The sequence below is a fragment of the Eumetopias jubatus genome, unplaced genomic scaffold (genome assembly GCF_037043125.1).
Source record: "Eumetopias jubatus isolate StellerSeaLion01/CBP00866 unplaced genomic scaffold, mEumJub1_p1.0 scaffold_3, whole genome shotgun sequence".
Taxonomy (NCBI): Eukaryota; Metazoa; Chordata; class Mammalia; order Carnivora; family Otariidae; genus Eumetopias; species Eumetopias jubatus.
Window position 1 is genome coordinate 27438027 of NW_028274809.1, and position 25953 is coordinate 27463979.

A 25953-nucleotide genomic window follows, 5' to 3' on the forward strand; every position below is an offset into this window, starting at 1 on the left:
AGATGGAAGCAGAGAATGTGATCTCAGATTAATGAACACAACTAAGACCCAGGAGTTCACTTAGGGCAGGGCTTTGCAACCCTAGCTTGCATATTATAATCACCTAGAGAGCTTTTAAAACCTAGGAGGCCCAGGTCTTAACTTCCTCCCTTGCCCAGACCGATTAAATTAGAATCACTCTGAAGTTCTCTGCTGACTTTCATGTGTAGTCATGGTTGAAAACCACTAATATAGAAGAATAAGAAGTAGGAAGAAATTGGAAAAAAAGAAAAGTGATCCTGCAAATGGTGAATCGTTGTGGTTCAGTGTCAGCTGGAAAGGCTGGTGAAATCCACACATTGATACAGAGCAGCTTCTTCTGTAAGGTATGGACTGGGATCCCGGAGCTACAACAGTGCCCATGATGGGAAAGCATTTAGGACTCCCTGTGGAGGTATTAGGAAAGTACATAAAGCACTTGGTCAAATTCTGTCAACATTCATTTTACAAATATTTATAGACCACCTACTGCATACCTGGTACTACTCTAGGTTCTGGGCTAGAATAGTGAACAGAGCTTACAAAAATTCCTGCTCTCCTAGGTACAAAAAGAGAAGTAAAGCAGACAAAGGGGTGTGCCTGCAAGGTGTTGATATTTTAGACAGGATGGCCAGGGAAGTCCTTGTTGTGAAAGTGTCTTTTGAGTAAAAAAGATCTGAATGAAATTAAGGAGCTGCCATGTAGATATTTTCAGAAAAAACCTTCCATGAGAAGGGACCAGCAAATGCAAAGGTCCTAAATATGCCTGGTCTATCAAGAAACAGCCAGGAGACTGTGTGTCTGGAGTCAAGTAAATGGCAGAAGAGTAGAAGAAAAAAATAAGGTCAGAGAAGTTATTGAGTTCCAAATAATATAGGGCCATAGAGGTCATAGTAAGGGCTTCCGCAATTACTAAGACGGGGAGCCACCAGAGGGTACTGAGTAGTGGCGTGACATTACTGGATGTATGTTTGATAGGATTACTGAGGCTATTAATCATAGTTCAAGAAAGGGCAAAAGTGGAGAGATAGTTTGGGAAGCTAATATTATCATCTAGGTGGAAGATGATTACAGGAGAGAGTTCGTAGAGGGCGAAATGAGCAGTGGTAGATTCTGGATACATTTTGAACACACAGTCTACAGACTGGAAGTGGAAGGTGTGAGAAAGAGGTGTCAAAGATTTTTGGCTTTGATAAAGATAGGCAAGATGAAGGAGGAGCAGGTGTGGGGGTTATCAGGAACCTAGTTACAGACATGTTAAGTTTGAGATGCCTGTTAGACATTCAACTAGAGATACTGAGTAAACAGTTTGACAGGAAGGTTTAAAGTTAATGGAACATAGTATTATGTGTGGTGTTAGATCCAGCAAGCAGGGGATTAACAGCAAGCAAAGTTTATCAGATTTGTCTCCAGAAATGCAGGAAGCCAAATCTCAATTGACCTGGTTTTGATGATTTCATAGCTTCTGAGCTCAGTCCTTTTCCATGTTCCTCATAAGTAATCTTGGCACAAATAAAACTCCAGTGGACACTGCTTCCAAAGGTAAGCTCTCTTATACTGAAGCCCGGGCCTTTAACACTGGCCCTATCGATGTTAGCACTCATTTAGACTTGTTATTTTGTTTTCTTTGATATATTTCCAACTAGATTGTATATTTATTGGAGACAAATTGAGATCTCCTTCTGTGCATTTCCCCTTGAGCATCAATACAGACTTACTGATTAATTAAAGATAGTTTACATTTCACAAGTAACACCAACTAAATCAAATCATTCTTTAGACTTGAACACTTGAAGAAGGTATGGCCTCCTCTTATGTTGTTATGTTCCTTTGTAAGTCCTTTTTTAAGTTGGATGAATGCATAAGGTCTGGGACCCTAATTCCTCTTCTGGAGTCCCCTTTAGTGGGTCATCTAATGCCATGTATGCCCACATGGCCAGAATGTTGATAGCTAGAAGAGACACTATCATTGAAACAGCTGTGGGGCAGGTGGTCTAGTGAGGTCCTTAGAAAAACCAGAAGACACAGACACTAGTAGAATCAATATCTCCACATTTCAGATGCATTTTTTTTCACTGAAAGCTTGTTTCCATGATGGCATGAAATAATTCTAAATATGTTTACTAGTAATTTAGAGAAATTGAGTTTAAAAATTATTGTTATTTTAAATTTTAAAGTTGTTTACTTCACACATATGGATTTTATAAAAACCCCCTTGAGGGCTTAGATTTTTATTCCTTGCTATTTCTCTAGCACTGAGTAGTGCCTCTCATAGACTAGGCACTCAATAAATATTTATTGAAGGAATAAGTGAATATGATCAAATCATGACATTACACTTAAATTCCTTAGTTATAATAAATACTCAGCATTTTTCACTAAATTAAATTTAGTTGAAAATAATATATTTGACAGAATTTTTAAGATTTACTTCATGTGACATACTTGAGGCAGTTATAAATTAAAATCACAGAATCAATGTACAGAAATCTGTTGCATTTCTATATACAGATAATGAAGGAGCAGAAAGAGAAATTAAGAAAACAATCCCATTTATAATTGCACCCAAAATAATAAAGTACCTAGGAATAAACTTAACCAAAGAAGTAAAAAAACAGTACTCTGAAAACTATAAAACACTGATGAAAGAAACTGAAGACAATACAAAGAAATGGAAAGACATTCCATGCTCATGGATTGGAAGAACAAATATTGCTAAAATGTCTATAGTATCCAAAGCAATCTACAGACGTAATACAATCCCTATGATAATACCAACAGCATTTTTCACAGATCTGGAACAAACAATCCTAAAGTTTGTATGGACCACAGAAGACCCTGAGGAGCCAAAGCAATCGTGAAGAAGATAAACAAAACTGGAGGTAACACAATCCCAGATTTCAAGTTATACTACAAAGCTATTGTAATCAAAACAGTATGGTACTGGCACAAAAATAGACACATAGATCAATGGAACAGTACAGAAAACCCAGAATTAAACCCACAATAATAAGGTCAATTAATCTTCAACAAAGGAGGAAAGAACATGCGTGGGAAAAAGACGGTCTCTTCAACAAATGGTGTTGGGACAACTGGACAGCAACATGCTGGAGAATGAAACTGGACCACTTTCTTACATCATATGCAAAAATAAACTCAAAATGGGTTAAGGACCAAAATGGATTAAGGACCTGAAACCATAAAAATCCTAGAAAAGAGCATAGGCAGTAATGTCTCTGGCATCAGCCATAGCAACATTTTTCTAGACATGTCTCCTGAAGCAAAGGAAATAAAAGCAAAAGTAAACTATTGGAACTACATCAAAATAAAAAGGTTCTACACAGCGAAGGAAACAATCAGCAAAATTAAAAGGCAATCTACTGAATGGGAGAAGATATTTGCAAATGACATATCGGATAAAGGGTTAGTATCCAAAACATATAAAGAACTTATAAAACTCAACACCCCAATAAAAAGTAATCCAATTAAAAAACAGCAGAAGACATGAATAGACATTTCTCCAAAGAAGACATACAGATGGCCAACAAATACATGAAAAGATGCTCAAGCTCACGCACCACCAGGGGAATGCAAATCAAAACCACAATGACATATCACCTCACACCTGTCAGAATGGCTAAAATCAAAAACACAAGAACCAACAAGTGTTGGTAAGGATATGAAGAAACAGAAACCCTCTCACACTGCTGGTGAGAATGTAAACTTGTAGCTACTGTGGAAAACAGTATGGAGGTTCCTCAAAACGTTAAAACTAGAACTACCCTATGATCCAGTAATCACACTACTGGGTATTTACCCAATCAATCAGTCAATCAATCAGTCAAAGGGATACATGTGCCTCTATATTTTTTGCAGTATTATTTACAATAGCCAGATTATGGAAGCAGCCCAAGTGTCCATCAATAGTTGAGGGGATAAAGAAGATGTGGTACATAGATACACAACGGAACATTATTCAGCCATAAAAAAGAGTGGAATCTTGCCATTTGCAATGACATGGATGGAGCTAGAGAATACAATGCTAAGTGAAATAAATCAGAGACAAATATATGAGTTCACTCGTGGAATTTAAGAAACAAAATAAATGAGCAAAGAAAAAGAGAGAGGGTGAGACAAACCGAGAAACAGACTCTTAACTATACAGAACAAACTGATGATTACCAGAGGGTAGGTGGGGGGATGGGGTGCTTAGGGGATAGTGGATGAAGGGGTGCACTTGCCATGATGAGTACTGGGTGATGTATGGGATTGCTGAATCCTTCTATTGCACGTCTGAAATCAATATAACACTGTACGTTAACCATACTGGAATTAAAATAAGAACTTAATTAAAATAGAAAAATGTGCATTGAATTATACACTGTCTTACAAAAAGATGAGTCATTTATATTAATTTGCTAATTAATGAGTGAATTCATTCAACAAATATTGATTAAATACCTATGAATTTGAGATACTATGTTAGCTATCCAGAATACAATGATAACTCCCCACCCTCAAACCATTCAGAGTCTAATAGGAGAGATTGACACATAAAGAAATAATGATAATAAACTAGAAATAACAATAAAAATCTGTCTAGAATATTATAAAGCTAGAGGAAGAGAGGGATGGATCTTGAATGTAGTTGTGAAAGATGAGGAGGAGTTTCCCAGGCAGGAGGGCAGGGCATGAGAGCATGCTAGGTGGCAGGACCAGCATGAGAATAGGCCTGGACAAAAGCACGTTACATTCCTGGGGAGACTCCAAGCACTTGGAGCTCAGAGGCAGGAGAAGTGGCCAGAAGAAGGCCCAGTTACTAGACTAATGAGTTGGAGTTTTACTTGCTGTACAATGAGAAATCAACAAGCATTTTGGTGATATGGTCAGGTCTACATAGATCCCTTTCGTGTTGAAGTTGGATTTTATGAGACAAGCCAGGAGACTGTGAATCCAGTTCGAAAGTGGCCTCAACTGGATTTCAGCTTCCCACGCCTCCTGCAGCACCATGTCCTATAAGAAACTATAACACTGTCTGTGTAAGTGCTGATTGGCAAATTGAGGGAGTAACGTCAAGAAAAGGAATGCCAAGTGGGGCAGCAAACGGGTTGGAGATGACAACTTTGTAGAAACACCAATCTGGATGATTGTGTGGTTTCCCCCCAGGAGCATGCAGGTCTCTGGATCAGGAGTACAAAAAAAGGGATTTGGGTCATGACCTGGGGTTGGAATTTTGAAGGGCAAATCAAAGGAAGGATAGGGGAAAAAGACATTAATGGTGCTGGTGAGGAGCAGTTCACATGGGTATGGTAGGGATAGAAAGGTGGAGATCGAGAGGGTCTGACAACCAGCAGGCCAGTGAAAGACCAAAGGCAGTGATTCTCAATCAGGGGCAATTCTCACCCCCCGCCCACCCACTGGGGACACCTGGCAATGTCTGGAGTCATCTGTGGCCATCACAACTTAGAGGGAGGTGGTGTTCCTGGCATCTGGTGAGTAGGGGCCAGAAATGCTTCTGATATCCTACATGGCACATGGCAATGTCCCGCAAGAAAGAATAATCTGGCCCCAAATGCCAACAGTGCCAAGGCTGAGAAACCCTGGTCTAGGGATTGTATATTCCTTGACTACATTTAAAAAAGCAAACACCTCGCTCAGAAGGAAAATGCCTTTTGGAGAAATTTATTGACTCATTAATATTTTTTATTCCCTATAGCATCTGGAACAATATTTCCTTCATAGAGATAATAAATTGATGAAATAATAATATGCCAGTAATAACAGCTAATAATAATAGTTTATTATGATTTAATTACTGTACCGTGTTTTCTATGCATTGTCTTACTCCCTCATAAATGCTCCAGGCCATAAATAAAACTTGAGGGTCTTGAGCCAGAAACTGTCTGTATAGTCTCCCCTGAAAGAGAATGTGGCTTCCTTTCCACTAATAACACAAAACACCAATAGCGAAAAAATGCCAACACTAAAAGCAACACATATTTATTAAGGCCCTTTTATGTGTAATGTTGAGCACTATCATATGTTTCATCACAATGTCCCATAAAACTATTCTTATGTCCAATTTATACTTGAGGGAAACTGAGGCTTGCTCTAAGTCATATAGTAGGAAGCAACAAGCGTGTGATTCAAATGCAGGCCTATTTCCAAAATTTGAACTCTCAGCCATGTCTTCAAATAAAATTACAGCCATTCCAATCACTTCTGCACTTCCACATTTTTTAATCCAGAGGGTATTTGTCCACAGATAGACATCTTTATGGGATCATTATTTAAAGAAGACTTCTTTCCTGTCCTCTCCATTTTAAGGACTATGTACCTACATATAATCACAACTCTTAGCACTTAAATCAGCTTCTGATAACAACTTGGGTTTACTCAATGAGTCCCTTACTAAATATTAATCGTGTATCCCATTTTTGCCAGACACTATTTGAGACACTGAAAATACAGTGTGACCTAGACAGGCAATGTCCCTTTGCTCAAGAAATCTGTTCTATGGGGGTAGAGGGCAACAAGCATGCAAACAAGCAGAGAAAATAATTTCGGGTACTGATAAGTGCAAAGAGAGGGGGAAAAAAAGATAGTCATGCGCTAGTGACACCGAAGTCGCCAGGAAAATTCTTTCTGAGAATTGTGAGTTGTGAGTAAACTCATAGAATGAGATGGCCATATGAAAATTTAGGGGAGGAGGTGGAGGTTGATGTTTCAAACAGAAGGAAAAACCAGTGCAGGACTTGAAAGCAAGAATGAGTTTGAGGGTGAGCCTCACTGAACTTGGAGGTTAGTGAAGGAGAGAAAGGCTATTGCCATGGCAGGAGATGGGGCTGAGAAGGTGGGCAGGAGCCTGGACTGCTGGTCCCATAAGCCAGGGGATGATCTCAATTAAAGTAATGCTTTTTAGTAAGTGTAACCATTATAAAAGACTTTTTTAAAATGGAAAGTCAAAGATTTTAAGGCAGCTATTTAATTTGATTTCACATTTAAAATTTTTAGTATGTTTCATGGGCACTGTGGCCAGTGCATGCAAAGCATTTTAGGAATTTATAGGTAATTTTAATTCTATTCCTGGCAGCAATGGGACAGTGTCAAGCGAAAGTGAATTTTAACTAAAACTAGAATGAGTGAAAAGACTCACTAGTTCATTTTTCTAATAGTGATTGTTAACGGCCTCACAACCACCTACATATATGTATGTACACACATTCACATACATACATACATACATATATATAGCTTGAAATATTCATTAGGATCCTAATATTCTATTAAAGAACATTTGAGTATACCAATTTCTTCTTATCTCTTAACTTAGCATTCAGATGGTATACTGTAATTTATTCATTCACAGAAATAACAAATAGATCTTGATTTCTCTCCATGTGTTGGAACTATACTGTGTCTTCACATATATTCACCCTGTGTTAGAGGTACCCACAATTGTATGCAATGGAGCATCAGAGAGGTTAAGTAAAGTCACCAAGATCACAGAGCTAGAGAGTGGTGGCACAGTAGTTTCAAATGATATTATTTCTTTCAGACCCAAGGGGTATTTGTATATGATTACATTTTAGTACAACTGGTTTCTATGTAATCCTATGTTTTGTATTTTATGCTTTCAGAAATATTTTGAAAAGCAATTCTCAGCTTGTACCACACTGTCAAGAAGTCCACGGCATAGAAGACATTTAGAACTTCTGCTCCAGAACTTCTGCATTATAATAGAGACAGCTTACAAGACGATGTAGAAATGCAAAGGAGATAGTGACTCAGTCTACATGGGGAGTTTCAGAGGAATAGCTTCATGGAAATAATGACATTGAAGTTGAGGTTTGAAGACTCATCAGATGAACAGAGAAAAGAAAGTGGGCAGAGCGAACAGCAAGCGTATATTCAGGGAATAGCTCCCACAGCTGGATCATGAAGATGCCAGGAGGGAATGGCAAATGATAAATTAAAAGTTCCTTGACCTTATATGCAATGTTTAGTATGTGGGGCATCATCTTCGGGCAGAAGGAGAACCTTTGAAGATTTTTAAGTAGATACATGATACACAGAGAACTGTGTTTTTGAAATCATGTTCAGTGGTTTGATATAGAAATTAAGCTCTCCATGTCTTGGCTTGCCACATGATCATATAAAGACACAGATAACCAAATATGGAAATATGGAAATACCATTTGAAGCTCACCTCACCTCTATCCCCCCTCAGCTTAATACTAGCCCTATCCTTACCTTGATCCTGTGTACCAGAGGAGCAAACAGAAACACAAAGAGCTCCACGGTGGCCATGGAGTTCTGGAAGATCTTCCTTCGGTTGTTCTCGTCTTCATCGTTGGAGCTGCCCTGGCAAGGCTGCCCTGGGGAACCCTGGTTTTCTACCTGGTGGATGAAAGCACTGCTGCTGCCACCCCAGCTGGAGCCACGGTCTGTGCCCCCAAACCGCTCACTGTTGCAGTCCTGTGGAGCCTCTAGAAGCATCCAATGCAGGGTGTGAAGGAGCTTTGTCTCAGCAACACCCAGTTTATCCTGGTGGCCTGCATGGGGACAATCACACGGCCAAGTTAAGACAAACTCTGCTATCAGAACAATGGATATCAACTCTGGGTGTGGGAAGAACATTCTTGCGTTGCTCTGTGGCTTGATTTCCTGGAAGATACTAGCATTTCTCTATATTTCTTACAACCACAGCTGGAAGGGCTCATTTTTTTTTAAAGATTTATTTATTTATTTATTTGAGAGAGAGAGTGAAAGATCACAGCAGGCGAGGGAGAAGCAGACTCGCCGCTGAGCATGGAGGCTGACATGGGGGGCTTGATCCCAGGACCCTGGGATCATGACCTGAGCCAAAGACAGATGCTTCACTGACTGAGCCACGCAGGCATCCCTGGAAGGGCTCATTCTTGTTTTGGGCTTTCTAGCTGGCTATAATCTCTGCAGAATAACATAGTGTCATAGGAGGAGAAACTGCATGCATCCTATCTCTTCAGTCTGATATCCATATCTATCTCCAAATAGGCAGCGTAGTGGTTAAGAACCCAGGCTCTGAAGATAGCAACTACTTTACTTTAGACAGGGTGACCAAGAAACCCCTCGGTAAAAGTAACATTTGTGCAGAGACCCAAATAAGGGGAAAGAACTAGAGGGAAAACAGCTTGTGTGCGAACATGGGGTGGATGTTAGGACATGTTACCACGTGAGAAAAGCAATCCACCAGATAATCTAAAAAAGAAGAGTCTCTATGCACAACGCATGCATGTACACATGGACTACAAAGTGCAAGGGGTCGCTTTAGGAGTTGAGAGGGCCAGAGAGAAACTGGATCCGAACTCATCTTGGATGGGTGATAGTCTTCAGCTTCCCTGTAATGTTTTAATGTTTAAAAGGAAAATATATTCATGTATTACTTGTAAAATTTAAAATTTAAAAATAAGAGAGCCAGTTCTTTCATTGGTAAAATGGAGATCATAATGGTACCCACGAGAGGGGGCTTTTATGAGAATTAAATGAGATCACATGTGTTCGGTGCCTGGGAAAAGAGCAAGTAGCTAGTAAATGTCAGCACGAGTGCTGCTGACGATTGTATGCCATGAAGAAGGAATGAGGAAGAACCAACCTAACTTGTTCCTGTTTGAAAGCAGCGTTGCAGTGCAGTGGAGGACGTGAGGCAAAGCAGCTTGTACCAGCTCCCATCTGGAAATGCTCTGGATGGCTTCAGAGAGGGCTGGAGAAAGGCCATGCAGCTTGTTCTCTACCAACACACGTTCAAAGGACTGTAGATACCAAAAAAAAAGAAGAAAAAATCACTTAAAATAAGGAACTGGAGAGTCTGACTGACAAGAAACTGGAGATTAAGGTACTACACCAAGATGCAAATCACTGGATCAAATTTTTTAGAGTGCACTCAAATTGCATTTCATGTCAACGTACAATGGGTCAGTGATCATTACTTTTTAACCATTTTTAGGTTTTTGATTTAAAACATAGGACTTGAATTATTAAGTGATTTTTATTTTCACCAAAATTAGCTTCCTCTAAAAAAAGAGCACACCACCATATTTAACTCATATAATATTTTATACAATGCTGCTGAGGCATCCAAAGGGGCTGTCACAATTGCAGAACTAAGTGAATTGTCTTTTGTGAAAGCATCTTGAGGACAGAATTTGTGTCAATGTTAAACAAGTGTTAAATAAGATACAACTTGTTCAAGAAATCTGACTGGGGGGGTCCTCTGAATTATTTCATGTCCTTAGCAATAACATGACACAAGACATTTCTTGCCTAAGGCCTGTAACCATAAAGATACTTCTTATACCTGTTGAAGAAAGAAAGGAAGGAAGGGAGATAAGCCATAGCTTTGCTGGTTTATTAAACCTTCTCTCTTGGCCAGGAATACTTTCAGAGAGTGAAACATCCCAGAACAAATGTGACCTACTCCCAGTTTTTGTTGTTGTTTGAATGGGGAGGAGGATATCACTCTAAGGGCTTAAGGAAAGTATAGATTCCAAATATTAAAATAAATTTAATAAATATTTGACTTGTATGAATTGAACCTGATTGCTACTTGATGCCCTATGTAATCAGGAAAACTGTGGAAGTATGCCATAGAGTGATCATAATACAGGTTCCAAGTATTCAAGCTGTATTATTGATATTATTAGGATACCAGAGAAAAAGGCGGATTAATTAATACAGAGATTCTCTGAAGAAAATGAATTACTTTTCGACTCAAAAAAGGAAAATAAGAACTTCACCTTCATAATGAAAAGCATGATGAGGTTTTGGTAAGGAGTATAAACAGAGATATGGTTTTTTTGTTGTTGTTTTTTTAACTGAATAAAGTCAGATCCAAATGCTTTTAAATTCTTCAGCCCTCAGGTATCTAAGTATCCATTAAGTAAAGGGTGAGTATGTTGGGCATTAAAAGATTATAAAGAATTTACACAGTCTTATTGAATACATTTTAGAGGATGACTTGTATATATTATAATATTAGGGCACTCTGGGTACTTAATGTCATTTTCTTCTTAAATGTTACTAATATAACTGTTATTTTTTAAACCCTGAAAACTGCTTTCTACATTTTTATTTCTCTATCTGTGACTTAGTTGTTTGATATTGTGTGACTACATTAAAAATGCCAGATCTTTGCCAAGAACAGGGAAAAGTCAGGATTATTTTAAGCTAGTATACTTGTAAGCGTGATTTATGGGAGGCTCAGTGATTTCTTAACTGTCAAATTACTCTAACTTGAGCTAAATACAACAACAAATTCCATTAAAAGGTTCTTATTAAAAGATTATATTTTAAAAATATCTCTGTGGCAACTTTGAAGGGCAAGAGATACAACAAAACAAATTCCTATTTGAGTGTGCGTACCTGTGTGCTTGTGTAAAACTCTCTAATGGGCTTTCATCGTTTTTAAGGGCCCTAACACATTTCAGAACTCCTTACTATGTAGTCATTTGCAAATTTTCATGGCAAAGCCTAAATGGGTAGGTTTCCACTTTTAGGTTATGATATATGAAATGTGAAGGTCTTTATTTGAGCTCCAAATTTTAATGAAATCTATGAAAATTTCATTTCATTTTTGCTTCATGATTTCATGTCTTTTGCTTTCAATTTGTGATTTGTACATTTTTAAGGCTATGGGATTCCCTTAGAATCTCAGGACAAGTGCACTCTATAGAGTATACATATTAATAGTTTATTTTCATAATTATTTTATATCATCTATTTTCAGACTTGCACAAAACATGCAAGACATATAAGTTCAGAACTGTATATGACTTTGAGTAGTTCATAGACCCTCATCTCTTTACCTTCCACCATAACAGTCTCAATTTTGTTGATGAAGGAATGGACTTCTTATACTTGCCCTGCAAGGACCTTCACCACCTGGTTCTCTGTAATCTCTCCACCCTTTCTTCTACTGCTCTCCTTCTGTCCACTTGGAGATAAGATGCTTTAGACTTGCTGTTCCCCTTTGCTCTTTCCTTACCTATTCCTCCCTCCCTCTTTTCACAGTTTTCTCTAACAGTCACATTAGCAGGTAAGCCTTACCTATCCACTGCTCTTAACATGGAATCCACTCCTACCCCCACCCCCCCCAGTTGCCAGTGCCCCCAGTCTTTTTTGCTTCATTTTTCTCCATAGTGCTTATCACTATCTGCCTTATTATGTATTTTACTTATTTGTGAGTGGCCTGACTTCCTCCCACTAGAATGCAAACTCTGTATTTTGATTATTGCTCTATCCCATCATTTAGAACTATGCCTAGCACTAGTAGGTGCTCAATAATATTTGCTGAGCGAATTAATCTATACAGTCAGTACAATTTCATGCCTTTCTTTGGGTTGAAATGACCACACAGAATATGGAAATAATCATTAAATGGTGAATATCACATACCACACATGAGGCTTCATACTGCTTTCCCAGTTTAGGCCTCAAAAATGCACTGAAAAATTAATAGAGATAGTGGTTATAATAAAATTATTAGCATCTTTATGACACATTTTTCAACGGATAAGACACAGTGCTATATAACTCAAATTTCATGCCTCCCTATAGCTTGTTAATGAGCAGGTATTGAACAGCTGACGACATTTGCTTTTACATATGTAATTACATGTATGAAAGAGATGTGGCTCTCCACATTTTCTGTATCCACTCTTATTCTGAAGACTTTTCCCTAATCAGATTCCAAATTGCCAATGGTCAGGAGTGGTGTCTTGCTCGTGTGTATAATTATATTAAAAACTAAAAATGAACAGTTTGTGGGGTGTGATTTCCAGAACCTAATTTTTTATCTGATAGATTTCTAAAATAATAATAATAATAATAATAATAATAATGGAAACCTTGTTTCTTGTTTATTAGAATAGCTTTCAGAGGTCTTCCCAGGGGAAAAAAAAAATGCTTATCAAAAATCATCCTCCTCAGGGTCTTGAACCAGTAAGACTACATGGGCTGAATCCAAGCAAAAATGGTTAACAAGTGGGCATAGCTGATATTCGCCAAACAGGAGCTGGAAAAACAACAGGTCACCGGCCTGGAATTACAGCAGGAGATGGAGGGGAAATTGGACGCTAGAGCACAACCAGTCCTAATGATCTTCCCTAGTTCCCCGCCCCCTCTTCCTAGGCTTTCTGCCCTCCCACCCCCTAAATAATGTACATATTTATTCAACTGCCAATCTGCTTGTCGCCAAACTTCACGGAAATATTTTTTAAATGCGTGTTTTTAAGCAGGTGCAGAGGGCTTGCTTTCCAGCCCCAGAGAGGGAGCTGCAGGCTGTGGCGCGGCCTCAGCAGCAGTGGCGGCAGCAGCAGCGGCAGCGGCGGTGACCCAGGCAGCCCCAGGAGCGTCCCCAGCCCAGGGTGGCCCGCGGCGCGCCCTCTGCGCCCCTCACCTGGTTTGCCGCCACAGGAAGGTCTGGATGGGCAGGGGGATGCCGCGGCCGCTGTCCTGCTCCTGGCCCTCGGAGCTCTTCCTCTTCACCATGATGGTGGCTCCTGGGAGTCCTACTGCAGGACCCAGCGCTGGCTCCTCGCTAGCCGCCGCCTCCTCCTCCTCCTCCTGCTGCTGCTCTCCCCAACTCTCATCCCCTCCTTCCCTGAGGCAGAGCCGGCTCTCTCCGCCCTGATCCCCGGTCCCTCTCCCCTTCCCCCGCCCCTCCCCGCGCGTGGAACATGGCTGCGGGAGGAGGGGAGGGCTGGAGGAGCCGCGGAGCGAGGAGGGGGGCGCTCGGAGGAGCGGTCCGCCTCGCCGCCCCCGCGCCCGCTCCTTGCTTTCAGTACCTCCCACTGTGGACAGCGGCCCGCGCGGGCCGGCCGGGCGGAAGAGCAGAGCTGGGGACTGAGTGAACAGCAGCAGGATGGCCCAAAAGGTCCACACTCCGCATTACACGCTGATTCCCTCGCGCCTCTTCAACCCCCAAGGATTCGGCTCCCTTCCCTTCGAGCTGCACCCCAGCACTGCCCCCTGTCCTGCTTCCCAACCTCAGCATCCGAAGAATTGTCACGGTCTGGGGAGGAGGAGCTTTGGGAAACCGCAGAACAGTCACTAACCCTGGCATCATTCGCACCTCTAGCAAGGAGGTCAGGAGTCCACCCTTGGGTTTTAGCAGAAGGAGCACATGAAAATTACTTGAAGTGTAAACAAGGAAGAGAGCAAACCTTGGCAAAGCAGAGAAAGCTTGAAAGTTTTCAAATGTGAGAATTTATTTTAAAATGGTAACCACAAGAAATTAACCTTATTTTGCTAAAGCAGGAATATCCACAAACTAACCAGTTGTGGGTATCAGTTAATTATAACTTGAGAAAGAACATTTGAATCATGCTTTTAGGAAATGCTGTTTATTATAGCCTATGAATGTACTTGGGTGATCCTGTTCATCTCATTGATAGCTGCCATTTTCCTTCAGTTATCATAGTCAAATGTCTCTATAGTTTATAGATGGGTTAGTGTTAGGTGTTTCATCTAGCAGCAACACAAATAGGGGTGGGGATGAAGCAGTTGGAGTAGAAAACCATTGCTGTGGACCCAACTACCTGCAAACAAACAAATATAGTCACATACCTGTTTGAACAAAGATATTGATGTAATACATGAAATAGGGAATGAGACCCCAGGACCTGATCTCACCAGATAGAAATATTTCCTGTATAATTAACTACATGTGCATCTACTCCATACAGAGAGAAATATATGGTATATATTGGTATTTTCAGTCACAAAATTATCCATTTAATTTCTTGAAGTAATCTTTTAATGGGAATTTTTGAAACAAGGAAAGATAGATTCTAAATACAGTTTATTCAGTGCATATTTATTGAGTCCATTTTGTATGCCCAGTACTATGCTATATAGATTGCTGTTCTTAGGAAACTCACAGCATTGAAAATATAGACATGTACAGAAAAGGGTACCATGGGAGACATGACACAGATTTACTTATATACAAAGGGACAAGACGGAAAATATGGGCAGGAATTGGATGGAGAAAGGTTTTGTATGGCAAGCTACAAAGTTTGGATAAGAAGGCTTTAAGTAGGGCAGTAAAAACCTTTGTTTCCATTTAAGTGTAATTGGTATGACTGGGATGTAGAGATCCTTTTAAATAAACAAGCATTGTAGACGGGAACCCCAGTCTGGAGATTAGGGAAATATTTCATGAGATGCTGAACCAAGGCCACGAAAGCAGAGCTAGAAATAAGGAGATAAATTTGAATGATATTGCAGAGGTAAAATTAGTAAGATTCGATAACCAGGTGGGTATGGGAAAGAAAAATAGTACAGTGGTTAAGAGCTTAGATCTTGAGTCTGACAGTTTTATCTCTAGCACTACCTTGTCCTAGATATAATACCCTGGGAAAGGTTCTTGACCAAGGTTTCCAAATAATCGTATCTTTCCCACAGAGATGTTGTGTGAGGATTTAAAAATTTATTTGTAAAAAAATTTACATGTAAAAAAAATTTAAATGTAAAAAATTTAAGAGAGTCCCTAATCTATACTAAGCCTTCAATAAATACCAAGCAAAGCTCTAAGTTTTCTGTTTTGAGCAACTGAGTAAATGATGATCTCATTTGAAGACAGAAGGAGTTGACAGGGAGACTTATGTTCTAATTTTAGGTGTGTCTATAGGAGCATTAATGAGTTTTCCTTAAGTCTCTATTGGAAATGTCAATGGATATCAAGAAGAGGCAGCTAGAAATATGGATATGAGGTTCAGAAGAGTTAACTAGGTAGGATAGATCAATTTTACAGTGGTTAACACTATAAAAAAAAGTAGTTGAAACCATGGAAGTAGTTAAAGTAATCCAGGCAAATATATGGAAAGAGAAAAAAAAAAGAGCCCAATTTACAAGTCTAGGGGTCATCAACTTTAGTCTTTTGCCACAAAGGATGTTGTTGAAAGTGGACAGCGTAGGATAGAATAGTAGGATAGGCAGGGTTCTAAGATGGCCCCCAAGATTCCCACCCCTGGTATATATATATATATATATATACCTTCGAGTAGTTAATCAAATACTAACCTACGTGCTGTTGTGAAAGGATATATATAAAGCTTAAGGTTTTAAAAATTATTAATAAGCTTTATTTCTCAAAGCAGTTTTAGGTTTACAGAAAAATTAAACCAAAAATACAGCTAGTTCTCATATATTCTCTCTCTTCCAGTCCAGTTTCTTCTATTATTATTATTTTTTAAAGATTTATTTATTTATCTTAGAGAGAGCAAAAGGGGGGGCTACAGAGAGAGAGAATCTCAAACAGCTCCCTGCTGAGTGTGGAGCCCACTGCAGGGCTTGATCCCACAACCCTGAAATCATGACCTGAGCCGAAATCAAGAGTCAGACGCTTAACCAACTGAGCCACCCAGGTGCCCCTAGTTTCTTCTATTATTAACAAACTTATATTTGTGTGGTACATTTGTTATTACTGGTGAGCCAATACTGATATATTATTAACTAAATCCATAGTTTAAAGTTCATTTTATCTGTTGTACCGTTGTAAGGTTTTGCCAAGTAATATCACACATCCATCATTATAAATCATATAGAATAGTTTCATGCCCTAAAAAATCCTCTGTGTTCTACCTATCCTTCCTCCCTAATCCCTGGCAAACACTAATCTTTTTACCGTCTTTATAGTTTTACCTTTTCCAGAATGTCATATAGTTGAAATCATATAGTATATAACCTTTCCAGATTGGCTTCTTTCACTTAGTAAAATGTATTTAAGTTTCCCCTATGTCTTTCTGTGGCTTGATAGCTCACTTCTACTTATTGCTGATCAGTATTTCATTGTGCAGATGTACCACAGTTTGTTTATCTGTTCATCTAATGAGGGACATCTCAGTTGCTTTCAATTTTTGGTAATTATGAATAAAGATGCTACAAACAGGTTTTGGTGTAGATGTAAGTTTTTAACTCTTTCGGTTAAAAACCTAGGAGTACAACTGCTGGATTGTATTTTAAGACCATGATTAGCTTTGTAAGAACTGCCAAGTTGTCTTCCGAAATGATTGTAGTACAGAATTTTTTTTAAAAATAAGAGATGTGAACATATTTTTGGGCCAGAATTAAAGAGTCATGGAAGAAGAAAATGTTGAGGATATTTGAGAGAGGGGATAATAAATTAACAAGGCTCTGGAGGATACTATATCTGGCACACAGAAGGATTAATCATTCTTTGGCGGAGGAACAATCCTAAGATGGGAGACAGAAAGGAAAAATGGTAGAGGCTAAATCAGCAGAAAAAGAAGGATAACTATATGAGAGAGTTCAGGCACGTTAACCTATGTAAACTGTGAAGTAAGTAATAAGGCCATTTTTTTAAAAGTGATGTTTGATGGGGGAGGAATAGGGCATTTGTCAGAAAAAAATTAATAGATAACATAATTGAATACTTGCTATATGTCAAGGTCTGTTTTAAATGTATCAATAAATTGATCCAAAAAACTCTGCTATCAACATTTAAGAAGAGAAAACTGAGACACATGAAGTTTGTATAACTTGCCTGAAGTTATACAGTAAGTAATGAAAGAAATGGTGAAGTCAGCTTCAAAGTTCTGCCCCCAAGTTATTGGTATAATACTGTGTTGTGCAGTTATGAGGGTTTGGAAAAAGTGCTATGAGTCATGTAAGTGAGAACTGCTCAAGGACATATGAAAGAATTACCCTGTTGATGATAGAAGATGAAGAAGAGCTAATGGTCCTTTCCAATCCCAAATGCCCTTAAGGCATTGGGTCATCTAGAAGTGGAGAAATCTATAATAAGCACTGCCAAGATCCATATTCAGAATCACATTTTAGTGGAGAATCAAGATTACCACAATGGTTTACTTCTTCGATACCCATGGAAAGCCTCCAAAGATTTTTTTCGGCTCTTGGGAAGAAACCTGCCCTCCTTAAATGCTTCCATCTACACTGCCTTCTGTCATGTATTTCTTTTTCAGCGCAGATAAACACTGTTGGAAGAAAGCTAAGAACTGAGTTAATCTGGTCAATGACACCATCCCAGTTAATAAACCAACTCCATTGTAATCACTGCATGATATTATCTCACCATGCAAGACTGAATTGGATGTGGAGCTTTCCCAAAGATGGTGCTTAGTGATGGAGTGGCCTTGGGCAGGAGAGAAAGTGGTTGTTGGGCCTTAGAAAGCATGGGAAAGTAAACTGCAAAAAGATCTAGACAGATGTAGCTAAATACCTGTCAGTTTTGAAGGTTATCTTCTTTTAAATGGAAGAGTGAATTTTGATAGTAGCCAGATGTTGAGTTGTCAGGCAAATATACAAATAAACATTCCTGGCAGATAGGTTCAACAGAGAACTCTGATTGGGTCTTGGAAAAGATTGCTTCAGTAAGCAGAATCCAGAATGCTGGGTAAGTACATGAGAACTAGAAGTAATAAAAACACTCATAGTAATTAATAAAAACCGTTTTTGACAGGAGCGCACCATTAATCTCTGGGAACCCTTTAGAATTTAAATGTGAAGCATGATTTCTGTTATTTTCTGTCTGTCAGTAAGAAGTGTATGACGAATACATTGATGCTGTAATTTTGGAGTTTTAGGAGAAAGGCCACACTTACTTTAAGTATACTCCAATTATGCAAGAATGGATATATCCAGTGTGTCTGGAGCATCCTTAGTCCAAATAGCTGATCTCTCTGGACCACAAGTCCTAGTGGTCTCTCAGTGGGTAGAACAAAGCTCCAAATCCCAGGGTCCATGCTCATTTAAGTTCCTTACTCTGGCTTGCAAGAGTCTTCATGATCTGACTGCATTGCATACAGCTCTTCCTGCTTCACTCTGCTCTAGATAAACTGTCCCTTCAAGGACCTTGATTTTTTGGTTTTTCTTCCATATCTATACAAGGCTGGCACCTTTTCACTATTCAGGTCTCAGCTCAAATATAACCTTCTCTTACAAGACTGTTTATTAGCCTGCCTAAAATAATCCTCCCTATCCTCTCTCAGAAAGGTTCTACTATAATCCCCTGTTTTTTACTTCATAAAACCCATCATTTTCTGAATGTCATATTTACTTATTTTAACACTTGTCTGCTCAGCCTAGAGAATAGCAAAAGAATCTATAAGATATCCAGGGATAAATATAACAAAAATATTTAATACCTGTGTAGAAAAAATACAAAAAATTGTTTAAAGGCATAAAGACTTACAAAAATACCATGTTCCTAGGTAGGAAGACTCATTTTCATAAAGATATATTGCTATTCTTTAAATCCAATGTTTTTTTCAGGATTTTTCAAAAAAAATTTAAAAAAGCTGTTCCTAACTCCATATAGAGGAACAATGAGTCAAGAATAGCCAAGACAGATTTGAAAAAGAAGGAAATGGTTGAGGAATTATAAAACTATATAGTAATTAAGGCAATGTGATTGATAATAACATGGGGATAGAAAAATTAACTAGTAAAATAGAACAAAAATTCAAAAGATGAAATATAAAGAAAGCATATGAGATACAGTAGAATGTGTTGTTTCTATTCAGAAAAAAGTACCTGAACCCTACCAAAAAATAAATTGTTCAAGATGAGTTAAAGATTTAAATGCAAAAAGCAAAATTTAAAATTTTTTTTAAAACAAATAGTTCTGATCTCCTGTTTTTTTTATAAACACTTTGAGTCTTGCTTGAGAAAGACTCAAAAAGTTAAAGATATATAAGGAAACAGAAAACTCAAATATATTAAATATTTTCTGCATGAAAGATGCATAAAAATAAAAATATACAGCCTGGGTTGGGAAAAGATACTTGCAATGCATTCAGTAAACAAAAAATTAGAATCCAGAATGTATTAAGTTTACTAAAAAAAAAATCAATAAGACAAAAATTTGAAAAATGAGAACATGCTTAAATCTCACCAATAATCACAATAATCAATATGTTCAATCTCATCAATAATCTGGGAAAATGCAAATAACAAATTTAATTCCCCTCCAAATCTATAAAGTTAAAGAAAAAAAGCTTTAAAATTCTAATAAATTTACCTAATGCAATAAGACGATAAAAGGAAATAAAAGCTATACAGACTGAGAGGAAATAAAGCTTGGCTCACAGATGACATGATCATCTATGGAGAAAATCCAAAAGCATTGACAAAAAAGTCCTCCTGAAGCTAATATGTGATTATAGCAAGTTTCAGGATTCAAGGTTAATATAACAAAAGTCAATTGCTTTCCTATATACCAGCAATCAACAAGTGGAACTAGAAATTAAAAACACTACACAAATTATATTAGCACCCCCTAAAATGAAATGTTTCAGTATGAATCTAAAAAAAAATATATGTACAACATCTGTTTGAGGAAAACTATAGAACTCTGATGGATGAAATCAAAGAAGAACTAAATAAATAGGGAGATACTACATGTTCATGAGTAGGAAGACTCAATATTATCAAGATGATAGCTCTTCCCAACTTGAACTATGGAGTCAACGCCATCCCAATCAAAACCTCAGCAAGTTATTTTATGGATATTACCAAACTGATTCTAAAGTTTATACAGAGAGGCAAAAGTCCCAGAATAACCAATAAAATATTGGAGAAGAACAAAGTTAGAGGATTGACACTACCCAATTTTAAGACTTACTAGGACAGTAACCAGGACAATATGGTATTGGTGAAAAAATAGACAAATAGTTTAATGGAAAAGAATAGAGAGCCTAGAAATAGACCCACATAAATATAGTCACTGATCTTTGACAAAAGAGCAAAGGCAATAAAATGGATCAAAGGTAGTCTTTTCAGCAAATAGTACTAGGGCAACTAGACAAGAACATGCAAAAAAAAAAAAAAGAATCTAGACAGTGACCTTATACGCTTCATAAAAATTAACTCGAAGTGGATCATAGACCTGAACATAAAATGCAAAAGTATAAAATTCCTAGAAGATAATAAGGAAAACCTAGATGACCTTGGGTATGGCAATAACTTTTTAGGTACAACACCAGAGGTACAATCCATTAAAGAAAAAATGGATAAGCTGGACTTCATTAAAATTAAAAACTGCTTTGTGAATGACAATGTCAGGAGAATGAGAAGATGAACCACAGACGGGAAAATGTATTTGCAAAAGACATATCTAATAGAGGACTGTCCAAAACATACAAAGAACTCTTGAAACTCAAAAATAAGGAAAAAAACAACCCCATTAATTAAAAAAATGGGCCAAGGACCTTAACAGGCACCTCACCAAAGAAGATAGACAGATGGCAAATAAGCATATTAAAAGATGCTCCACTTTAAAAACAGTATGGAGTTTCCTCAAAACGTTGAAAATAGAACTACCCTATGATCCAGTAATTACATTACTGGGTATTTACCCCCAAAATACAAAAATACTAATTCAAAGGGGATACATGCACCCCTACATTTATTGCAGCATTATTTACAATAGCCAAATTATGGAAGCAGCCCAAGTGTCCACACATGTAAAGACGTGGTATATATGTACGATGGAATATATTCAGCCACAGAAAAGAATGAAATCTTGACATTTGCAACAACATGATGGAGCTACAGAGTATAATGTTAAGTGAAATAAGTCAGAAGGACAAATACCATATGATTTCACTCATTTGTAGAATTTAAGAAACAAATGAACAAAAAAAGAGAGAGAGAGACAAACAAACCAAGAAACAGACTTTTAACTATAGAGAACAAACAGATGGCTATCAGAGGGAAGGTGAGTGGGGGTGGGGGGATGGGTGAAAGAGGTGATGGGCATTAAAGAGTACACTTACCATGATGAGCACTGAATAATGTGTAGAATTGCTGAATCACTATATTGCATACTTGAACCTGATATAACACTGTATGTTAACTATACTGGAATTAAAATTAAAAAAACTTAATAAAGAAAAGGTACTCTACTTTATATGTTATTGTGGAAGCTCAAAGCAATAGTGAAATATCACTACACACCTATTAGAATGGCCAAAATTTGGAACATTGTCAACACCAAATGCTGTTGAGGGTGTGGAGCTAGAGGAACTCTCGTTCTCTGCTGGTGGGAATGCAAAATGGTACAACTACTTTGGAAGATAATTTGGCAGTTTCTTACAAAGCTAACATTACCATATGATTCAGCAATTGTATGTTTTGACACATACGTAAGTGAACACATACCCAAATTTCCAAATTTATGTCCACACAAAAGTCTGCACCTGCCTATTAATAGCTGCTTTGTTCATAATTTCCTAAGCATGGAAGCAACCAAAACATTTTTCAATAACTGAATGGATAATTAAGCTGTGCTACAAAGGACAAAGGAATATTATTCAGCAATAAAAAGAAGCAAGCTATCAAACCATGAAAAGACATGGAGGAAACTTACATGCATACTACAGAGTGGAAGAAGCCAGTCTGAAAAGGCTATAGTCTATATGATTCAAACTATTTGATGTTCTGGGAAAAGCAAAACTATGACGGTAACAAAAATTTCAGTGGCTGCCTGGTATTGAGGAGGGATGACAGATGAATATGTGAGAACAGAGTATTTTTAGGGCAGTGAAAATACTTTGTATTATACTACAAATGATGAATACATGTTATTATACATTTGTCCAACCTATATAATGTACAACAATAAGAGTGAACCATAGGTAAACTATAGATTTTAGGTGATTATGATAGGTCAGTGTAAGTTCATCAATTGTAACAAATGTAGCATTCTGATGGAGATGTTAATTATGGGGCAGTCTGAGAACCTGTGTGTGGGGATGGGAGGGAGAGGAGAAATCTCTGTAACTTCCTCTCAATTTTTATATAAACCTAAAACTATTCTAAAAAATAGTGTTTAAAAAAAGTATGATAATATCAAGTGTTTTTAAGAATATGTAAGACTTCCATGATTTTGAAGACAACTTTGGCAATATCTAGTAAAGTTGAAATATGTGCACACTTCAATAATTCCCTAAGGAGACCCTGGAGGATTTATCACACATGCACATAACAGGATAAAAACATTATGCATCACACTAACATTTTAGTGGTGATTTCTAAGCATCCTATGCATGTCCATATACAGGAGAATGGATAAATGATCTAAGATACATTCATACAATGAAATAATATATAGCATTTAATATGTATGACTTACAGCTTCATGTATCAGCATGGGAAAATTTCCAAAATGTAGTGTTGAGTGAACAAAATAACTTGCAGAATGATCTCATGACATAATTCCATTTATTTTAAAAGTTTAAAATATGCAAAACAGTGCTATATATTTCATGCATATATAGGCATAATCATTTAGTAAAATTATTTTTAGTTATCTTGACCTGAGCTCCACAGGAAGCAGGCCTTGAAACCATGGCTTGTGTGTTTCTTCTTCTCAGGGAGTGCAATCCAAGAAGGTAGAAGTGAACTAAAAATAGATAAGGTGGAGGAGACAAAGCTAATAGGATGGTATATTGCTAAGCTGACAACTACTTTGTATCAAATGCAATAGATTGCTTGATCTGCAAGTGGTCCTCTGAGAACCTGCTTCTCAGAATAACTGCTTCTCAGAAATGTGTCTGTAGAAGGAAGGGAGAAGAGTTTATCTGGAGGTTGGGTTTGCTCTGTGGGGTGTTAGTCCCTCCACGCTTCCTGGCCATACATATATGGGCTCAGAGAGGATCCTACAGCATCTTGTGCCTCGTACCAACAGGGATTCCTGGGACACTAGTAGCAGGAGTATCGGGCAAGGTGAACTTGGCAAGAGTCCACACAGTACTGGTCTCTCTGCAGAAGTGGCTGAAGCTGGAGCCAGTGTTCACAGATGAAGCTAGGAGGATTTGAAATGGCACATCAGAAGTTCAGATATGATAATACCCCATTTCAAGATCCTTAAGAGCAAGGGCTCTGGAACCCGACTACCTGGGTTCAAATACCAGCATTGCTGCTCACAAGCCATGTAACCTTGAAAATGCTACTTAATGTCTCAGGGGCACCTGAGTGGCTCAGTCAGTTAAGCCTCGGAGTCTTGATTGTGGCTCAGATCATGATTTCAGGGTCCTGAGATGGAGCCCCAACTCGGGCTCTGTGTTCAGCAAGGAGTCTGCTTGAGATTCTCTCTCTCCCTCTTCCTCTGCCTCTCCCCCTGCCCCCCCACTCTCTCTAATAAATCAATAAATTTTTTTTAAAGAAAAGAAAGAAAATGCCACTTAACATCTCTGGGAGTCAGTATCTCCATTTGAAAAAAAATGAGAATAATAAGAGGAGCTATTTTGCAAGGTTGTTGTGAAAATTAAATGAGTCAATATATTTTCTGGTTACAACTGTTACATAACAAGTGATTAGTCCAAATCTTAGTGGCATAAAACAACCATTTATTGTGCTCATGATTTGTGAGTCAGGAACGTGGGAGGTCTCAGCAGGGCTGTTCTCATTTAGAGTCTCTCATGCAGTTACGGTCAGTTGTGGGTTGGGACTGTAGTTACATGGAGATTTGAAGGGTGAGTATGCCCAAGATGACTCACCCACACGGTTGACAGCTGAAGCTGGCTGACATCTGGGTGCTCAGCCCAGGCCATCCACTGGCCTCTCCTGAGTGACAGTCTCAGGGTGGTTGGACTTTTGACAGTTCACCCAGGCGGCACATCCCAAGGGGACCAGGTGGAAACTGCACAGCCTTTTCTGATCTAGCCTCATGTAGCAACACTGCTGCTGTGGTTTATTGATTTAAAAAGTCACAAAGTTTCCTTGAGCACTGAAAGGAAGTACCGTAGATCCCACCTCTTAATGGGAGGAGTGTCAAAGAACTGGTGGCCGTATTTTAGAATAACCACAGTATAGGTAGGGCTCTTGGCTCAGTGCCTGTTCTACTCTATCACAAGTCTTATTCTTTTGACACAACAATGTAGCCTCTTTGCCTTTCGATTGAACTCTTGTGTAGCTTAGTTTCTTTTTCATTCTGTCTTGGTGCAAATCCATGGTGCTCCTTCACAGAGTGACACCGAGGGAGATGGTCAAAGCACAGTCCTGGGAATTCTCAGTCGATGTCCTTTAAACCTTGCAGTTATGTGGAGAAGATTGCTGTAGCATTTACGTTTACATTTTTCTTTCCCACTTGGCATCTTATTAGGGTTTGTCAACACATCCATCCCTGAAGCACAGGGTCGAGGGACACTGTGTGGCTCACGGATGCCTGTGGACAATGGGGGTGGATGTTAGCTCCGGACATCGCTTTAGGGTTCACTTAGTTGAAATCCTAAGACATGAAGGGTCGGTCACTCACTCCCTAAATCAGTCAGGTCTCCGTTTTGACTACAATATCAGTGGCTTCACCGAAGGAAGGCATGCCAGCCCAGCCCTCTGATTCCTGTCAATGGTCTGACAACTCTGCTTCAGGAGTACAAAACCCTCTTTCTGCTATAGGTTTAAGATGCAAAGAAGATGCCTATCGCCATCTGGTAGATGTCAATAACTTAAAGCCTATTTTTGTTTGTGTCTAGTTTTATAAACAATCATGTTTTCTGTTTAAAGAGTATGAAAGCTTCACGGTGCTGTAAGCCATGTTTGCTGAGTCACTGAGTATTCATTTTCATTTAACATTGGTACGGCCTGAAATCTTTTTAATTCTCAGGCTTTATTATCAGGCACACCGTTTGTCATGATGATGATGATGATGAAGATGTGTAAGTTTCCACTAAGGAAGGAAGCTTTATTTTATTAAGGTGGAAATGCTGAATAGCCCCTTAGAAAACTATCCTTCAATTTAATTTTCTCCCTGATGTATAAAAAAATATTTATTTTTAAAAAAACTTCTTTTATACTGTTATCACATGCTAAAGGAATGAGGAGATCCATGTTTTCCAGGAGTCTAAACCATGTCTGCACAGGGTCAATTTTGAAAAAAATAAAAGGATTGATTTAGAAAGTATATCTTCTTAA

At 38.4% G+C, this 25953-nt stretch overlaps 1 protein-coding gene across 5 annotated transcripts in view; it reads right to left on the bottom strand.

The window, feature by feature from the left end:
* UNC80 (unc-80 subunit of NALCN channel complex) overlaps positions 1-13545 on the bottom strand; it is a 225172-nt gene extending 211627 nt beyond the window's left edge. For all 5 annotated transcript variants that reach the window (XM_028112210.2, XM_088022040.1, XM_028112209.2 and 2 more), the window contains exons 1-4: positions 13454-13545; positions 12451-12499; positions 9653-9809; positions 8272-8573 (exon numbers count right to left, since the gene is read on the bottom strand). In XM_028112210.2, the coding sequence (XP_027968011.1) occupies positions 8272-8573; positions 9653-9809; positions 12451-12499; positions 13454-13545 (600 nt within the window). The remainder of the gene's footprint in view (positions 1-8271; positions 8574-9652; positions 9810-12450; positions 12500-13453) is intronic.
* Between the last annotated feature and the right edge of the window lie 12408 nt (positions 13546-25953).